This window comes from Diadema setosum, chromosome 4, assembly GCF_964275005.1.
Source record: "Diadema setosum chromosome 4, eeDiaSeto1, whole genome shotgun sequence".
NCBI classification, from domain to species: domain Eukaryota; kingdom Metazoa; phylum Echinodermata; class Echinoidea; order Diadematoida; family Diadematidae; genus Diadema; species Diadema setosum.
In genome coordinates this window covers 36,242,296-36,263,213 of record NC_092688.1, presented here as the reverse complement: position 1 = coordinate 36,263,213, position 20,918 = coordinate 36,242,296, and the positions used below count along the sequence as shown (strand labels likewise).

Here is a 20,918-nt window from a genome sequence, read left to right as displayed (position 1 = left end):
TACCAAGCAGATCAAATGCAATGCATCAGTCTGGATATATTTTGGGTGGTCAGTGATGGTGCCATCGACTTCAGGAGCCAGTAGTTACAGGCTGCGTTTATCATCCTTCCCCTGTTTAAGCGGCTTTCAAAAGCCGTTTCCAAAGCCCTTTAGAAACGGCTTCCAAAATAATTGTGTTTATCAACTCTTCGCGAACACGATAACTGGCCTGTCACTGCACAGCTGCATTGTGCAATTCGACCCGAGGAGAAGAGGTCATAAATAAGGCGTGCATGGTTCGTAACTGCAGTACAAAGCCGTTTCAAAACAGCTTTGCGTTTATCTCGCTTCAAAAGGCTTCTAGAAACAGGTTTCTGGAAACCTGTTTAGGAAACCTGTTTCGGAAAGTACAAATTTGCGGCTTTCGAAAAGGCTTTCAAAACAGCTTTGTGTTTATGATCTCGTAAAAATTCCCTGAAAGCCGTTTGGAAAACCTGTTTCTGCCGAGAAAAAGAGTTGATAAACGCACCCAAAGAGGATACAACTGTTAGCAGTCCCATGTCATGGTTAAGTGTATGGAAGAAATTTTACATTTTCATATGGTTGTAAAACCACTTTTGCAGATTAAAGTCATTGCATGTAATACTTTAATATTGATTGACCAAAACTTTGGATCTGGGTGTCACCCCCTTCCAATCTGTTTATAAACAAATCTTTTCTACTGCCAAGTGTGAGAGGTGTACATGCTTTTCACTAGTGTACTCCGAGCTCAATGTTGCCTTTGATTTCTGTTAGGGGTATTAATATTTCTTTCTGAAAATTATCACAATTGATAGTATTCTTCCAACTTTTGGGGAAACAATTATTTTGCCGTGCATGCATTTGATAGCATTAGTTATGATGCATATGTTATGATGAAGTCCAGGGGACCGGCCGTTTTCTTTCGGTATATAAAATTTTTGTTAAAGCTGTGTTCCTTGTAACAGAAGTGCACTGTACAACAAAATATGCACAAACACGGCTATCACTGACTATCTCATGTGGTTTATCTTCATACATGTACAAGGTCAGAGACTGAAACCGCATAGTGAAAGGGATTTGTTTCTTGAATCTGATGGCACTTCTGACAGTACCAGGGCCCCCTGCCTCCGGAAATCATTCAAGTCCCCTCCCCCTTGTAATATTTCCAGTGTGCGAGTGATGGGTCGATGAACTGGAATGAAACAAGCCAGGTCCCAGAGTTGGATGATTAATTTCTTCCTGTGGTTTGATCAAGACAAGCCACACATCACATGCCAAATATATACACGCAATGCTGCCTGTGTTTGAAAGGGAGTGAAATGAATAGCCAATCTGTGGGATAGTAAGAAAACATATCTCCATAGAATGTGTGAGCCATCGGCAGCTGCCATGAAAGCCTAACTCACTTATAAAGTAACCTGTTTTGATAATGTACTCGCAAATTCTCCTGACTCTAATATTTCTGATAATTTCTGATGATGTATCATTTCCCAGAACCTGTCAAACAAAAACAAAAAACAAAAACAAAAAACAAAAAAACCCAACAATATTAAGAATGCTGACCACAAATTTATCACAGATTTGAGAAAATTGGCTGTGTGGTTTAGATGCAGAAAGGCATGTGGGAGATTATACACATAAACACTGTAATTCAGGTCAATTAAAAAAAAAATCCCAAAAAACAAAGAGGTACTTGGTGAGCCCACCTAGTACCTCCTTGAAAGAACAAAGCAAGGTGATTCATAATGCAAAAACAAATGAATATAAATATTAGACTGCAAAATTCGAACAGTTTAGATTTGAATAGAGTTTATCAAACTTGCAATTATTATTAAAAGTGTAATCTGCCTAGGCACATAGCTTTAATAGTTTGTCAAGCTTTATCATCTCAGCATTCAGTAATTCACCCAAACTTACCCTGCATTGTACTTGTAATGTTCGCAAGCCCACTTTGGCATAGAATTGTACCTTTAGGCTATTAGAGGAAGGCTGTGCTGACACAACATGGATTAGGGTGATTAGGAACTGTATTACTTGACAATCAGTTTTGAGACATCTGTGTCAGTTGGTGAAGAAAACGCTCCAGCGTGGCTGCTAATAGTTGAGCAAAGCACAATTATGTAAAATTTTGTGTGTGTGTGTGTGTTTGTTTTTTACCACATCACTTCAGTGTGAAGTTTTTTCTTCTTTGATGTCTGTGACATTATCGGGGTAAAGTGGTAATGGGCCACCTAGTGCAGGTGTGTTTGTTAAGTTGTTCATTTCTTATTCATACTGCGCTTTTCCGCAATGTTAGTATATATCCTGTGATGATACTGCCCTTTGTATAAATTTACCAAAACTATCAGTATGTCATGCCCACATCATTTTCTCTTGTCTATTCCATATCACACAAGTTAATGTCAAATGAAGACTGTGCTGAAGTGAATAGTTGACGAATCATTATTTTATGTATTATGATAACTTTGTTTCATCATCTTTCACTGCTGTGCCAATACTACCCATTAAATATTTCATTTCACTCTGAGAATGGTATTGTATGCCTCAAGTATCTAGAGATGGTGACCATTCCTCACGTTGAAAAGTGATGTAATTCCATACGAGCTTGTGTAGGAGCGGTAGAAGAGAGATTTGTGTATTGTTCTCAAGCTCTTGAACAGGAATGCGCAGTCATTGTAAGTTCATAAGACACTGAAAATCTGTCATCAAGGAGTGTTTGAAAACACACATGTAGGAAAAATAGAACAAACCGAGAAATGGAATGAATTTTCACTTTCAATAAATCTGTTTCGACTGGCCTTCTTTGTCGTATCAGAATCCCGACGGCAAGCCACGTGCCTTCTACGCAGTCTACGATGGCCATGGTGGCGTGGATGCGTCATACTACGCAGCAGCACATCTTCACTTGCACACCATTTTCCAGCCAGACTTCACGGAGAGCCCCACCAACGCCTTGAAGAAAGCCTTCAATGAGACCGACGAGGCCTTTATCCAGAAAGCCAGCAGAGAAGTAAAGAACCTGTTTTTGAAGTTGAATTAACCATTTAAGTGCCACATGTACAGAAAACCCTGTAATGCTGCACACACGATCTAAAGTCCTTGGCAAAGAAAGGATTTTAACTGTCTTTTCATGATTTGGAGATATTCTTGCAAATGTATCACTTTTTTTCTGGAGAGACAACTTCTTTCATTCGCTTTCAAAGAAAATGTCAATTTTTTCTGGTGTCATAAAGATATTTTGTATCATTTGTGTAAAACACACAACAGTGTATAGCTTGCTGAAATGAAATTCTCGCACATCTTTCCAAGAATACAGTAATTTTCCCTCTCTTTCATTTCTACAAAATACAGCTATCTCATACTTGTCTCATCCATACTTTTAAATGTAACACTTATGTCTATTTAGTGCTCTCTATTTTCAAATCTGTAATCATTGATATAACATTAAAGACCTGGTAACTTGGGGATACCATAGAGTAGGAAGGCTAGCCCCGCTCCTACAGTATAAGCTGTTATTTTCTCAAGGGTCTAATTTTTGTGAATTTCGTGAATCACTGCTTGACCGTGAATTTAACAACACACAAAAATGTTGCCATACCCTGGGCTAATAGTGCACTTATGATAAGCCTCATTGTCAAATCGCGAAAACAACATCTCACGGAAATGTCCGTGACCTCCCCATTTGCAAAAATATCTGTATGTGAAAATAACAGCTTATACAGTATATGTTTGAGAATCCCTTGAGTGAAATGCTGTTCCCATACAAATTGTAGCTGTATCTCTGATCTCTATGCACATAATGTATAAAGTGCACACAAAGCCAAAGAATCTCGACTAGAGTTGAATGGTACCTTACATTTGATGCATGTATTTGCTGATTGGTAATTATTCTATTCTAGCAGACTAGCACTAGTCGTGGTTTTCAAATGTACCCCGCTAGGCAGCTACAGAAAATCAACTCAATCATACCAACCTTGTCTCCCAACGTTATATGTTCTTTAAATACAGAAATTATTCTTTGACAGAAAAAAAACAAACAACTCCACTATAAATAAAAATGCCTTGGCATCATGTCTGCTTTACAAAGATAAATAACTCCCAATTCGAAACTTGCCCCGAGTGTAAGCTGAAGCTGTCATAAAAAATTGGCTGAAGATCAGCAATATACAATGCAAAATTAGGCTAATAATAAAGAAGGAGATGTTCATTCAATATCATCATACAGTCTATCATATTATACAGGATCACATGAGTCATTAAAATATTCTTTTGATCAGGTGATAGATATATTTCAAAGAGTGCTAATTTTCTCTGAATTTTTCAGATTCTATATGAATTAAAGCCATTGACTCTGATAAATGTGTATTTAGGGTAGCTCTTGCTCAGGATGTATTTCCCAGGAAAAGAACCTCACAATAAACTCTTACGTGTCATGAGTTGTATTGATGGTCTATTCTCAGCACCAACAGCAGAGCTAGAGCACCTGTAATATGTTGACCAGTTATTGACACTTCTGATATGTCTTTACCTAAACTCATAGGCAAAGGTTGAGATTTCATTTATCGCTTTAATACTGTGCTTCAGAGAGCTGGCTCATCTTCTTTGTCATCACCCTGCTGCCAAAATGAATCTCGCTTCCTGGCACGGGTGTGGCCCATCACCATGGTTCCCACGTGGTATCTTCTCAGCCAACACTCTATTGCCATTTCTCCATGATCTCTCTTGCTTATCTGTCTAAGTTTACGTTAGTGTCTCGCTGTGAGTGTAACCATCACTTTCCCACATTTTGGTTGCTTTTCTTCGACGTTGCAGGGGCTGCGGAGCGGCACCACGGGGGTGGCCGTGGTAGTAGAACCAGACACCATCCACCTGGCCTGGCTGGGGGACTCACAGGCTGTGCTGATGCGAGACGGGAAGGCGGTCACCATCATGGACCCCCACAAACCTGACAGAGAGGTGTGTGCCCAAGTTGCTTGTTGCAAGTTGCATCTTTCTTCTTCTTTTCGTGAATGACCTACATTGTACTCTGTCTCTTGGGGTGTGTCTAGATATGATAACCTTTTTGCCTCCCCCCCCCCCCCCAAAAAAAAAAAAAAAAAAAAAAAAAAAAATTGCTAAGCTTTTTTGCCTTCATTGAAAATGATTTCCACAAGCTATTTGATTATTAAGGAAACATTTCTTTTGTAAGTGCTGAAGTAGCTCCAAACTCAGATTTCAAAGATATGGAAGTGTGATTACCTGGTAGTTTTAACTTGCAATTTATTACTTGTCCTACCTTTGTGAGGGCATTTGCAATTGACATACGAAAAAGTCAAAGACAATTGGCATACACCTTTGTTGCAGTTAGTTGTTAAAGGGGAAAGAAGGATGATAAATGTCTATCATAAAATCATTGAAACAGATCCTGATTAGATTATAATTTGAGAGCGATATTCTACCCATTTCTTCTCTTGTAGCTTTGTCATAGAATGAGATTTGCTGGTCACTGCTTCCATGCCAAGGAGCATATTGTATCTGATGTAGTTTCCTTGAAACTGCCCCACCCATACAGAGGAAGAATACCTCTGCACTATATTGAGTGCATTGTCCGAGATAGTTGGCATGAATTAGTGGGCATGCAAACGCTGATGATGAACAAAGATATTTGTTAAGGCATTGTGAGCTTGCTCTCGGATGCTTTCATCAAGTAGAAGTAGTAAATAGAAGAGCGTCCACGTGACAAGACATTTATTTTGCCGATATAAACACACAATGTTCCTTCCAATATAACCAGTCATTCATAAAGTGTAATGACCAGTCATTAGTACTTTCACTTTGCAAAGGTGACTGGGCAAGATTTCATCGTTTATTTACTTACAATGAGGTTGATTTATCAAAGGACAGGGATCTGCTTCATCATTTTATGTAGCAAAAACTCTAGGCAGCAGTTTGTTAGGGCAATTAGTATGATTACCCATCACACTCTGTATGATCGACATAGTCCACACACCCTCGCCTGATCGCGTCGAGCATGTTAGGCTGTTCCAAGGTACCTTGTGTAGGTAATTCTAACTAATGCCCCCACTGATATGTTATAATTCTATGATGTATCTCATGTGGAAAGAGATGGTTATTTTAGTTGAATTTGTTTCTTTTGGCCTTGTTTGTTTCCAACTCAATGAGCTGTTTTCCCATCAGCAATGTACTTTAGGTGATTGAATATTTAATGGGTCAATTGCCATTTTCAACAAGAGCCTCATTAAGTCTTTGTAACTGTGACATTCATTGTCTGATTCTGGGACAATCATTATGATAAATGTCGTTATGGATTTAATCACGATGGCAATTGTATGGGATAAAAAATGCTAAAATATATTTGTTAATGGCTCATTTGTGGATTTATTTCCAATTTTAGAGATAAGTTGATTTCATTGTGAAAAGGGTCATACAAATTGAATGCACAAATTTAACAATGAATTGTTGAACGTCAAGAGTGGACTGTGTAGATGTTTAAATACTATGTTTAACTCTGTGTGCCACATGATGTTTTCTATCAATATGTGTGCATGTTTGACCTCATTTTTTTTTTCTCTCCCTCTTTCACTTTGTTCTCAGGACGAAAAGAAGAGGATAGAGGAGCTAGGAGGCTGCGTGGTGTGGTTTGGAGCATGGCGTGTCAACGGCAGCCTGGCTGTCTCAAGATCAATAGGTAGGACTAGGGGCCGTCAGTCAAATGCACAAATCTCTTATCGGGCTATCTCATTGGCTCATCCACTCTGTACAAACGGGTGAAACCAACCCACCATTGTGTTACCAGGCACCCAATTTTAGGGACTTGCATGCATTTTCCAGTAGAGACTGTCACCATGATCATGCAATGAGAACCGTACACTTGTGTATCAGCGATGTGTGTGGTATTAAAGATGGCACCACAGTGGCTTCAAAGCGATTGGCCAATGAGATATCCAGATACTTCCTGGAGATATCAGTGGTCAGATGCCATCATACAGCACCTTAAACGATTCTTGCCAGCCGATTAGTCGACTGCTTTATCACATGGCTTTCCCTGAAAAACAAAAGTGCCATTGCACACTTTGCTATCAAATGTGCGAATGCCATAGAAGTAAAGTAACAGCTATTTCTGTTTGAGATAGTGCACCAGACATTGTCTGCTAACTAATTGTTCATTGTACATAGTGTGGCCTCTGTCTCATGCATGGTGGTAAAATTTTTTTTTTTTCATTTTTTTTTTTGGTAAATCTACTAGTAGTACATGTAGTTGTGATGTTCCAAAAACCATGAGAATGTAGTTTTAACAGATCCAGGCATTCATTGTCGTGAGTAGACAAGAATTTTATGTGATTGCATCTCTACTCGTGGTAGTGAGTATGGCATTTTATTTTCTTATTGTTTTATTTTCAGTTTGAACCCCCCCCCCCAAAAAAAAAAAAGGAGAGATGAATAAATGAATAATCAATAATCAATAAAAGAGATGTTGATATTCATTGTCATGTCTAAGCATAAAATTCTGTGTGATTGCATTTACTCTCCCATACTGGCCCTGGGAACCAAGCTACATGCAATGTGGCATTGTAGCTACGCTTCTCCCCCCCCCCCCCCCCCCCCCCCCTTCAAGCCTGCTTGTTCAGGTGTGGATTGGAGCTAAATTACTACAAGTATTATAAGCAGACTAGTATGGTCCTGAACTCCAACCCACTGCTTGACACTCTTCCAATCAATGCAGGGATTTTCTGGTTAATGTTGGGGCTTTGCAAGAGCAGATTTTTCTGTCTCAAAAATTGTCAAACACACTGAAAGGACAAGTACCCATGCATTACGCTTTCTGGACTATCACCTTAAGTACGTTTGTAGCAAGAAGTCGTGTGAGGTTGTATAGCGTACCAAAGTTACGATGCCCGGGTCTTTTGTTACAGCTTGGTTGGAACTAGGTGCGTGCATAAACGCTCGGGCAGGTGAGGTTGTTTAGAACCAGTTACCATGGCGATGAATGGCCATGACATCACACTCTGGTACTCTTGTCTTTGCCATGGTTATCCCAACCTTTGCAACCCTCGCTGCAGCAGTGCCAGGCTTTGAGAGAGAGTTCAGTTTATCATTCGCTCGGCAGTGCATCGGAAGTCGTGCAGCGCCCCTTGGCTGGACCGCCGTGGCCGTTCAAGGGCCAGCGTCCTTGAGGACTGACCTTTGCTCAAGCTAATGAGAGAGGAGCACGGCTGATGCACGAGATAGCTTTCCTAGCAATGGACATTGATCTTTCACACCGTTTCACTGCGGAAGGAGGACCATGCTATCAAAAACTGCTTGTCAGTCACGTGCATGTGAAATGCTTGGGTGATGCATTGCTGTGTGCTCCTCTAATCAATGTTTCTCTGTTTCAAGTGCAGAACTGTCAATAAATCATATTTCAGTGAATTTTGCCAGCTGTTTCTTTCATTATGCTATTAGTATATTCATCCTTATTGATAAAGTCACTCATAACCAAATAAAGATAGACAAGTAGATTTGAATACAGACATACAGCGCAAGAGATTATTGCATACAGTCTTTATGTCAAACATGCATAATATATTCTTGTCTGCTTGAGATGCTGTGCAGTCATTCAAGTTGTGTATCAGTCAGATGTGACTTGTCTGTAAACTTGTAGACTTACAGGATTCAAAATTTTGATAGTCAAATAATCTTCCTTCACAGTTTTGTTTTGTTTTGTTTTGTTTGTTTGTTTGTTTGTTTTTGCTGGCTGCAGTGGATAAAAACAAATACATGTAATTGAGCTACAAAGAAGTGTATTGTTTATTTTGCCTTCATAAACTCTTCAGGATTATTTTTGCTTTTCCACCAATACTGTTTGAGAAAATGTTCTACGTGAACCATCAATAATTCACAATGGATTTACATTAGATGGATTTTTTTGAAATTTTTCATGTGTCTGAAATTGTATGTTCCAACCTTTCACCAGTCAAAAACAGTAACTACACATACCGGTACTTTGTGTGTCAAACACTTTTTTCTTGCATTGATGTAACATTGTGGATGTAAATCATTCTTTTCTCAAGTGACAGCTGGAAGAAATTATATCAGTTTAAACAATCAATTTAGGACACTTGTCATCTCCAAACTGTTTTTTTGTTTTTAAAGTGCTGTAAATTATTCCTGTAATCTCAAAACTGTACAAACTAGTACAGTGTTAGTAGCCAGAGTGTAATGTAGAACACACTTCTCCCATATGTCAGTACATTTATGGGTTACCGTTATTTATCACAGCTGATCTTAAATTGGGTTAATGAGGTAATCTATTTTAATAGCATCCATCAATGATAAGAAAATGCCATGAATTTTCATTCACTTCTCTCTTGTACATTCGCAGGTGATCCAGACTACAAGCCGTACATTTCCAGCGATGCAGACACTGCCATTCTACCTCTTGACGGCACAGAGGAGTGCATCATCCTCGCCTGTGATGGCCTCTGGGATGTCGTGACTCCGGAGGATGCCTGCAGCACCATCTTGGACTACATCAAGTCCGGCAGCGACCTCTCCGGAGTGGCCACCAAGCTCGTCTCCATGGCGAAAGAGGGCCGCTCGAATGACAACATCACGGTCTTGGTCGTCTTCTTGAATCCCCACAGGCATAGAAGTGAGCTGCCCAACGACGTGGACAAGGACGCAGTGCAGGTCACAGAGAAAGGTGATCAAGAGAGCGAGTCGGGGAGCACAGAGAGTAAGAGCGAGAGTGCGGGGGACAGTCATCCGAGGGACAGCAGCTCGGTAGCGAGCGAGAACAATTCAAGTCCCAACGGCGTGTCGCAAAATGCGCTGGATGCCAACTCGAACAATAACAACATCAACCGTAATCTCAGCCGCAAGGATAGCAAAGTGAAAAGCAACTCTCCCCCAATAACCAGCGGACTGGTCATCAAGAACGGACCCAACGTTATACTCAGCCCCGCCCAGAAGAGGGCGGCAAAGCGGCGGTCGGCCGCGCGGCAGTCGGCGAAGGAATCGGACAACAAGTATTCCAGCTCGCCAGACCTCGCCTCGGATTATGCAAAGACGAACTCCATGCCGCTGGCCAGGCGGCGCAGCTCGCTGTCAAAAAAGACGGTGCCCGGCATCCGTCGCAGCTCCAGCACCCCGCCTGCCCACGCCCTGCAGAAGCGGAAGTCGCCCGTGGGCTCCACGGCGGACGATGCGACGGTCACCGACCTGACTGTGGGCATGCGCAAACTGCGGAGCGGCAGTGCGAAGAAGGTGGCGCCTGTCCAACACAGCTCCATGCCCATCACTCTCAAGCCAAAGAGCCTCTCCAGGACACGCTCCCTCCCGCGGGACCCCAAACTAGCCTCCATCATGAAGAGCAAGATGGCAGCGGGCAGCAACGCCGGCGATCCAAGATCCGACGTCCAGCGCTGAGAGGAAGAGCAGCGGTGGGTGCGGTCGACGCTGAGCCATGATCAAGCTGAATTCTTTTTTTTTTTCCTTCATGAGGAGAAGCCTCGACAGGAAAGAGGACTGAACGGGGTCTGTGTGAGATGTAGTAGATAGACAGCTAGCCACAAGGTGTAAATGTCAAATATTGAGAGGTAGCATCTGTCTCAGAGCTTCTCTAGTATGGCACAGAGGTGATATATTCAGGATGACATTTTGTTTTGTGGATGAAGACAGCTAAGAGGATACTAGTTTTGGATGGTCAAAGCATGAGCTAGCACCAAATTGTGTGGAAATTTTGTCTGTCATGATACGGATAGATTGTGGAGGATATCTTGTGCAGGCAGTAGCTCAGGTAACCCCTTGTAACATTCAAGGTGGCTGGTAGAGTTAATTTTTTTTTACTGAAGAGAATATAGCATATGAAGGAATAAATGAAGTGATGACTGGATATCATGTTCAGTGCTGTTGTCAGCATTACAAATTTGTATGTGTAAATGTCACTCTGACAAGTCTCCTAGGAACAGACTGGCTACAATTCGTTGGATATTTTTAAAGCCTATAGGCAGTGATGCTGTAAGCTGGAAGGCAGAATACTGGCTAGTCTTAACACAGCAAACCTCTATGTCATCACAAAGCTTTTCTAAAAGTATTTTAACACACATCCTTGAACAAAGACTAATCCCGACGAAATGTCCGTTAAATGATAGATATGCATGCATAACTCACAAAGTGAATAGAATGTTACCTATATAATTAGTCCAGCTGGCCCCGGTTGCAGCCAAACAAGCCAGGCACTGCAAAGTATCAAGTCTGTGTACCTGCCTCTGATCAGCAGTGCTAATGTGGATCAGTCACAATACTGACTTCCTTGGGAGGATGGGGAGGGAGGAGATAAAGAAATTCTAGTCCCATATCTGCTACAGTTCTCTTTATAACAGTGATTATAATTTGTGAGGTATTTGTGTGGTTTCTGTATGCTGTACAAGCAAAACAACAATGTAAGTGGTATATTTGTCACTAGAAGATAGATGCAACTAGTGTAAAACTGAGTTGAAGAGATAATACATGAAGCTTTTGCCCTCCCAGTGTGCTATACGTGCATGTGTCGAGTTTGAAATCCACCAAAATACCAACTTTGCGTATGACTAAAAGGGAAAAGTCACTTAACCAGTTCATTGTAGTACATGTGTATATTTTGCCCACAGCATGGCAGCGTAGATTGTGAACCTTCCAAAGAGTACCATCAGATTATATTGGTATAACAAGTACAGTGCAACTCAAAGCAAACTGCGATAAGCAAGCTGCATTACATGAACAAACGAAGCCAAAGCATAGATGTCTGATTTTGAGTTCATCCTTTTTTTAAAGATATATATTAAGTAGATAGTGATATTTTTAATGTGTTCTTTTTCTGGATGAAGAGTATGAAAATGGCAGACACCACAGAATTTCACTGCCTGGCCAGAGGTGCCCATAATGTTCTTTCATTTAACCCTTGTTTGATATTTGTGTGCATAAGTGAGGTATACTTGCAAAATGTTGACACCAACACCCCTATATTAATGGATCAACTATCTGTAATTCTCACACGAAACCATGGTAACAGAAGCACTGACTTTCACAGTGTAGCTTGTTATCAAATGACAGCATTGCACGATTTTTAAGCTGAGGATCTTGACAACTTCGTAAACTTTTGTTAAAATTTCAGTGGAAAATGTCTACATCGGATCTGTACATTTTACTTCCCCCAGTGTACTGACAAGCCAGTTAGACTGGTAAAAGCATCTCTGTGCATCGTTTTGCCCCATTCAATGGGCCTGTACTCCACTGAAGGCGGGCTGGTCTAGAGGTTGCTTAGTGTGCTTTCTGTGAGAAGGCCTGGGGTTCATGTCCCGACTTCTCACTTCCATCAGCATTTGCTTTAAATTCACAGTTTTCATCTCTACCCAGATGTATAAGTGGGCACTCAGTAGAAATCTGGACACGAGAGTACGTATGTAGATTGATTTAGTATATATGTGTCATATAGCAGTAGCCTGGCCAGTGTGGTGTGATGAGGTCAATTTAGACATGGAGTTCATTCCCAAGACTAGGCCAACTACATGTACAAATTGAAAAGAACTGTGATCACTTTTTGGTGGAGAGGTGGTGCTTGGAAGAAACAAGTACAGTATTTTTGTCATTTTGTCACTATTTGACTAGCCTTTTGCTAGTGGTTAGTGTTACTGTTGATACCTACAATGTTTACCTTATATTGGGAGAAGACTTGACCTCTGTTCACCTTTGATCTTGACCTTTGACCCTATCACTAGCCAAAGGGTCAATAATGATGTGTTAATGGACTCAAGAAGCATGCCAGTGATAGAAGTAGATGATTTGCCTTGATGTAAAAACTGCTGATATCTTGAGAAACACATGTAGACACAAAGTTACCTCTTCACACATATCATCTTCCAGTGTAGTACTTTGGGATGTTTTTGATATTTGGTATTTTCTATTCCTTTCCTTGTGTACCACATATAACAAAGGTTACCAATCATTTTAGTATAGTGGGGAAAAAAAATGAGAAGGTGCCTTGCACAAAGACTATAATGATTCTATGTGTGCTCTTTTATGCATGGCACTGTCAATACTTTGTATGTATGTTACTGGACACACATGACAAGGTGTTTCTGTTCATTGAAGGAAAGCATAGCATCTCACAAATTTATATGAAGAGACACTTCTCTTCAATGTGTAATGAATGTTGACAGTGACGCCACTAGGGCCAGTCAGAGTAATTAATGTTCCTTTCACAGTCAGTTCCCAGGTGTTTTTTATGTCCTCTGGAGGGGCACTTCAAATCACAAAGATCCATCAAGACCTCACGCGGACAGGTAATTACCAGTCTGAGGGCTTGTAGCACATTGACAAAGTGACATTACTTCATGGAAGTGGAACTCCTTTTGTGAAAAGTAAAAAAGAAACTCTAATGACAATTTTGCTGAAACGTACATGTAAAGTACGCTATGACTTTGATAAATAGAAGGATGTGTATGCTGTTTGTTTATGTTTTTTTCTGTTCACCGTTGATATGAGCGGGGGCAGATCCAGGAATTTTGGAAAGAGGGGTCGCAAAATAAAAAAATTAAAAGGGGGCTTGCACCCCCTTTCGTTTTTTTTCTTTTTATTTCTTTTATTTCAACAACAACAAAAAAGGCGCACCCAGGGCGCCTCCTCTTTCATGAAATCTCCTTCATGAATATGGGCTTATGTGTCTGTGCTACATGTTTTTGACAAGTTGGAAATGTTTGGCATATATAATACAATAATTTGTTAGGACTCTCTTTGTAATTACTGTTGTACAATCTTCCAGAGTGTAACATTCCAGGCTGGTCATGTATCAGCCTCATCACTGGACCCCCTCACAATCTACCTCTTTTTAGACTGTTCCCTGTTACATTTTATTATTTTTTTCCTCAACCCCATTGCTAATCAGCACCTCATTGTTTCTATGCAAAGTCTATGGGCATTGTTAGATCTGGTGGAGGATTATGTTAACACTGTGCCACAAAGTTTTGTGGAAGTTTAAAGAGTACACCCTTCCGCACCACAGAAGTATGATATGCAATTTGTGTTTTCTTAGTTGGTTTTTATGCCGGTCACACACTGTTAATAATACCTCTTGTTAAGTTGAAATGTAACCTTTGTGTCAAGATGCGCACCAATTAAGAAAACTTGAAAATGTTGTTTTGTTTTTGTTTTTTAATGATCAGGAACAAATCATGGAATAAGCGTCAGATTTAAAAGAGTTTAACGTGTACATCATTCCACAGGCCGTGAAAGGTACCAAATTTTTTCACACAGAAGTTTTCTCATCAAAATTGGGCTACAATTGCTATCGACTCTATATCTAGTCCATTTGTTTTCATTTGGCGATGTCAGCTAAAAATGAAATTGAAAAAAAATATTCATATTTGATTTAACTTCCCCTCAAAAAAAGTCTGTAGGAGCCAAAATGGGCTGCAGGATTGAGATAGGTTGAGAAGCGCTAGTCTAGTGGATATGATGCCTGATTAGCAGTCAGGAGGGTGTGGGTTTGAATCCCTCTTGGGTATGTATGCCCATGTTTTTGTTTTGTTTCGTTTTGTTTTGTTTTTTCTTTTAAATCATGGCTATCACTCAAAACACTGAATGATCTCTGTTTATTTCACATGGACGAAGTGAGACTTGTCATTCAGTTGCAACATTGCATGGTGCCAAACCCTATTGATGCTGTAGCTGTAAGGGGAGACATTAGATGAGGATTCAAGTACAAGTGTATGTTCTGCAGAATATTACGGCCCTCGGGACCAGTGATAGAAAATGGGATCAATGGGTCACCTGGGCCCCGTTTCATAAAAGATGTTAGGATGGCAACTCTTGGTGGAATAGCAACTTCCCATAGCAACAGCCAATCATGAAGCTGTATTCTTGTCGTTACCATGACAATTTGCCATTCCAGCAAGAGTTGCTATCACAGTAACTTTTTTTAACAAAATAGGGCCCCAGGTCAACCATTCTGCCTGGGAAGTAAAGACATACAAAACTAAATGAAAATTCTTACTGAAAATCAAGTGAGGATGATGGTTTAATTGCCGTCATTGAACTTTTAAGTGTCCTTGTAGAAGACACCTTGATGCATGTTCCACCAACATTCATATCTTCTCTTTTTTTATGGGAACAACCACATTTGTATTTGGCGTATCATTTTGTAAGCCTACTAAACCAGTGTTGTTTTTACAAAATTGAGTAACTTGGCCAGTGGAAACAGCCAATTGTAATTCTATTTATTGTGCTAGCCTTTATATCATTTACAGGTACACAGTGTAGACTTGACCAGAGTCTAGTAGTAGTGTGTTATTGATAGAGAATGGTTATTTGTCTGTGTGAATCTGTCGTGGTCTGTTTGGTGTTGAATTCCCAACACCGACAAAATGACATGTGCATTTTTTTTTACGCAAAAGACCAAAACGTGTCGGCTCATTTGACGAGAGCGCACTGCATTTTCAAGCTACATTCTGAATAGATATTCATTCATTCATTGCTGATGCAACACCAATGCAATATCATATGAATTGGTCGTGTTCTATGTATGAAATGACTCGTACAACTGTTTAAAGATCATAGCCCTTGCTTGCAGAACTTTCCCGATTTGATACAGTTTTCTTCTTTTCTTTTTCCAAAGATGAAGTTTGGTTCAATGTCATGTTCAAATTTTTGTCAGCATCTGTTGAAAGTGCAGTTTTGGGATATTGACGAAAATTCATACTTATTTTGCAAATTCTGTTTCCACTTTGTTCCTATTTGTTAAAGTTCAGGGTTTCCAGGTTTGCTAGCAGCAATAATTCATCTAAATTGTGAGCTTACATCATACATTGTAGGTTGTTGGATGCAGGTATTTTGTGACGTAGCCCGAGGAACTGTGTTTAGATGAACAGTTTTAGATTTGTCAGATATACTGTACTTGAACAGTTGTGTAACTGACGGAAAGACAAAATAATTTGACAACCTGCATATGCTCAAATTGTGTGCTGACCAGTTCAAAAGTGTGGAAGTATGTCAGACCTTGTGGGTATTTACGTGACCAAGATATTCGCGCTGCACAACATTAGGTTTGTTTTCCTCAATGGTGCAGTACACGTGCATGTGCACCCACCCCACACACACATATTAATGTTTATATCAGTCAAAGGTAATGACGAGAATGACAACTGGGAAATGAAAGCATCGAGATGGTGATGGGGTAGTGATATTAGAGGCAAAAGGAAGTAAGTAATCCTATCAAAACTGAGAGCAAATACTAATCAGGGGCCCTCATGTAAAACATAGCAATCATCGGCTTATTAGTTGTAGCAGGTCGGTGCCCCCATGCCCAGAGAATTTTCTTATGATTGGCCCTCTGGCATTACAAGTTACTGGATGCTGCTGATGTGTGCCCGAATGCGTGCACTTTTTGGGCCCCGTTATTGGTGACGAGCGAAAGTTATCGATCCGTTTTCACCTTACGTACCTCAGTCGCTGCAAGAAAATTTGAAGCAAATAACTCTATAATAGTATATTGACCTTCTGTCTGCTCTGTACTCGTGTCAGACCACATTTGTTTCTTCTTAATTTCTTCTTTACATGTATTTATCCCCCAAATCTAATTCAGTTTTAGATTCATATACGAAGAAATTTACCTTTGTTTGTGTCATGGCAGTGTGGCTTCTCAGTGACATTTCTATAACCGAACATAGAGGGCTCACTTGTTTAAACTACACTCAAATTTTATGGGTCAAAGTGGCATGTACGACAAAGAAGTAGGGGTCCGTTTCATGAAGTCATCAAATATAAGTCTTTACATAAATCGCAGATGGCCAAAGTTGCTGGTATGTACAAACATGTAGCTATGTAGAGAAGTAAAATCCATTTCATGAGGTCTCTCATAAGTGTGTCTTAGGAGCGAAAAGTCTCTCATAAGACTTTCATGAAACGGACCCCTGATGAGCTAGTAATACAGAGGAAAGTTACAATAGCACAACATTCTCTTTGACACTAGTTTGAATCATGCGGGTAACGTTTACTGTGCATGTACGCGTAAAGGCAATGTAGTTTGTAATACACACATAGAAATGTTGATGCTTTTTTTTCAACAAACAAGCCAAATTGAGAGAAAAAAAAATGGTAGAATCTGTTGTTGGACAACTGAAATTGGTGTAATTCTTGATATGCATATTTTGTGTGTATAGTGTCTTTAAAATGTGTACATTGTATAAAGTAAGTGGTTTTATATCAACCTGTTGCATATAATATAGTTTTTATGATTGTGTGAATAATGTAGGTAACTATGTATTTGAGATATTTTCTATGATATGTTTCTATGTATGTGCTTTATGGATAACAAAAACATACACAACTACACAGAGTGTGAACTGTCAAAACAGACATATGTTTGTAGCTTCAGAACAGGAATAAATGTGAATGGTAATCTTTCACTGAGATTAGAGAGAAGAGCTCCCTCTATTGTCTCAATGCTGCACATTCTTTTACTCATTCACACCTTCAACCATGATATACAAACCAACTGTAGAAGTGGAAATTTTCGCTCATGTAATTTTTCGCGCTCGGCTGGGTAGGATGAATTTTTATGTGTTTTACTTCTGCGTAATCAAAACATTAAATAATGTTACATTCAACAAGCAAAAATATTTGCGTGCTTTTCTTTTCACGACAGTTTCTGGTCTAGTGAAATGGGCAAATATTTCCACACCGCGTAAATTTCCACTTTTACAGTGTTTGGGTTTTTGTGTGTGTTTAATATGTGTGAGTGGGTGTGTGATACATGTATTTCAGTTGGCATGTCATACCAAGAAACAGAATAGAAATAATGAGTAAAAAAAACACCCCAGAGCACAATATTCTTTTGAATTTGTTAGAACAAGTTTCAAGTATCTTTTTGTTACTCTCTTTTTTTTTTCTGTAGGTGTGTATGTATTGGAGTTACTGTAAGAGCAAAACATTTTTGTGCAAGTCATTTTTCACACTAGGCAGGATAAGATGAATTTTTAGTGTTTGAATTTTGCATGTGGTCGCAACAATTGGGCAAACACTTTAATCTGTGCATCATGCAAAGCCGGTTGAGGGCTTTGACAGCACATATAGTTGTACAGTAAAAGGTATTCGTTTGCATAACAGCAAATTTACCCACGCTGTAGGATTTGTAAATGCGAAGAAAACTACCAATAATACAGCAGTTATACTCCTACAATATGCCTACATGTAGATCAAAGATATAGAAATGATATTACATACACCGTCTTGTATAATTAGCAAAAAAAAAAAAATTGCATGCTTTATTTTCATGCTTGTTTCATGTTGCGCGAAAAGTGAGAAAATGTTCTCATCACGAAAAATTTTCACTTTTACAGCATCACATTGTAGCTTGTCACTATGATACCAATACATACACAAACACAAAATTGTCCAACTCACTGTGATCCAAACGGTATATTATTAGCCGACCGCTAGAGGCTAGTGAAGAAATAAAAAAAAAATACTGTAGTTATCGACGATTCGGACGCCTACTTGTGATGGTCAAGACATAATGACCCTAATCCGAGAAGGTGGTTGAAATCAAAACCATGGTTTCAATCTAGTCCATGGACATGAAACAGGCATGCCTTCCTCTAACTACATCACATGGTCCTGTCGCTGTACACAACACGTCTGGTCGGGCTAGCTTTTTCTGATACGCGTATCATTGTTGCAGTTATTTTGGGATGTCTGTTGGAATGGGCAATCTGTCTTGTGCATTTACGCAGAAGAAATTTGCATAAATGATGGGACTAGATTTAAACCACCTTCGTGAATACGGGGCCAATGAGTGTATAAAAGAAATACTCTCAGCCAACCAATCATGATATAATTAGATTTTAATAAATCACATCTCTTGCAGTATTCACATACCCATTACAAAAATAACATTGACATCATTTGCAAAATTCACTCCAATACTCCAATTATGCATCAATTTTTCATGATCATTTAGTATGAACAAGGCGAATAAAAGTTTGATCTGCTTCAATGCATTTCACATTAAAGATATCAGTCGTATCATTTGCATCACTGTAGACAGCAATTGGAAATATAATTATAGTATTAAACTGAACACACCTGATAAATACATAGTTCAGCACTGACATGAATGGCAATCACTACAATGTATGAACAAACTAAAAGTATTTCAGATATCTTTTGTTAGTTTGAGAGAGAGAAAAAAAAGAGAAAGGTTAATATGACGGGACTTCAACAGACATACAGTGTATTTAGGAAAGATGTACTGTAAAACCAGAAATGTTCCCGTGCTTGAAACTTTCACGAATTTCGCGAGGAGCCACGATTCAAGACAGCAAGATGCAGCAAAAGGTTTTGTCCACACAATGCACTGAGTGCCACAGGCAATTCACAAAAGTTTGATGCTGCAAAAAAGGACGTCGGCTCAAATTCGCGAATGTTTCATGCCGCGAACGTTCCTGGTTCTACAGTACTGCATTGTTCTTCATTAAAGATTCTTTGTAATGCAAGAAATAGCAACTACTGTAAAAGTGGATATTTTCGCACGACCAATTTTTCGCGCTCGGCGGAGTAAGAAGAGTTTTGCGTGTTCTTAATTTCGCGCGATCAAGACATCAACTGTTGGAACATATGGCAAGCACAAATATTCGCGTGCTTTTATTTTCGTGCTTGTGTCTGGTTGCGCGAAATGCGCAAAAATTTCCACTTTTGCAGTACTAGGTTATTTTGTCCCCCAGAAGTTTGTGCAAGGAGCTTTGAGCACCGTCTAAAACTTTATTCCAATTAACAAATCCTTGCATTGATTATGCAAGAATGTGCATGGCTACTACTTTAACAATGAATAACTGGTGCTTGTTTGTTGCGATGACAGGAAATCTATCAATCAGTTACTCCCAGAACTTTGAGAGTTTGTAGTGTCTTCTTGAAGTAGGTGGCCCTGTAGACAGGGGCAGCTGTTTGACAGGTTTGACACAATAGGCCTACAGTTCTGAACATTGGCGCAATACCAGTAACCTAGTCCTCTGGACGCACACTGCCATAGATAAATCTAACATTGGTAAGAGAAATGACCGATAGGCTTTTGAAGGGGACATCATGCATTGAGATGTCACCTGGATCAAATTTGACGACTGGCACAACTAACAAACACCCCCCCCCCCCCAACCCATACAACCTGGTACTGCAAATAGCATGCAATCACTTCGTTGACTGGTATGACCTGAAGAAAAAAATAATACCGCACAGCGCATGGCTCAACTACTAGGTAGTAGCATGCCACCAAGATCACTGCAGACTTTAAGTAGACCTTATACGGTAACGGTTCATGCATGCACCCGCAGACAGAATTCAGCACTTTGCAAATATAGGAATGTCAAAAGCTGTGTCAAAATGTTGACACAGCACCACAAAAAACAACAACAACAAACAATCCTAAGGGAACTCCCCCTTGAAATACCTCTTTCTTCCCTGAACTTTCAAGGTGTTCACTTCACGCACAATCATTCTACACACCTTTTTTCATCAGACTTGGCAGCATGTGCAAAATCATGCAAAATCATCCAATGTAGAGTACATGTACATGAAAGTCCTTCTTGCTCTAAACTCAGGCATTCAGTACAAACTGGGTACAACACTGGAAGTCATTAGGTACATGTCTGTACACATAAAATGTGATTTGACTCGGATACTTAACAAAATGTGACACTGATACATACTTCAATATAAAGATAAAATAGCATATACCCACTATTAAAAGCATATAAGACCAGTGTGGTGATCTTGTTGTACTGTATTCCTGGAGGAAAAATTTCTGAGAACTTTTTTTTTTTTGCATGTCACACAGGTACAGAATGTATGAGCATGACTGACAACCTCGCCCACTACCTGACAAGGCTAATGGGGGGTCATAAGTGAAG

General features: G+C 39.8%; 1 protein-coding gene across 1 annotated transcript in view; it reads left to right on the top strand.

The window, feature by feature from the left end:
- LOC140227206 (protein phosphatase 1F-like) overlaps window positions 1-11,196 on the top strand; it is a 32,879-nt gene extending 21,683 nt beyond the window's left edge. Inside the window, exons 4-7 of the mRNA XM_072307634.1 lie at window positions 2,816-3,010; window positions 4,813-4,956; window positions 6,595-6,688; window positions 9,365-11,196. Coding sequence (XP_072163735.1) covers window positions 2,816-3,010; window positions 4,813-4,956; window positions 6,595-6,688; window positions 9,365-10,410 — 1,479 coding nt within the window. The 3' untranslated portion in view covers window positions 10,411-11,196. The remainder of the gene's footprint in view (window positions 1-2,815; window positions 3,011-4,812; window positions 4,957-6,594; window positions 6,689-9,364) is intronic.
- Window positions 11,197-20,918: the final 9,722 nt, after the last annotated feature.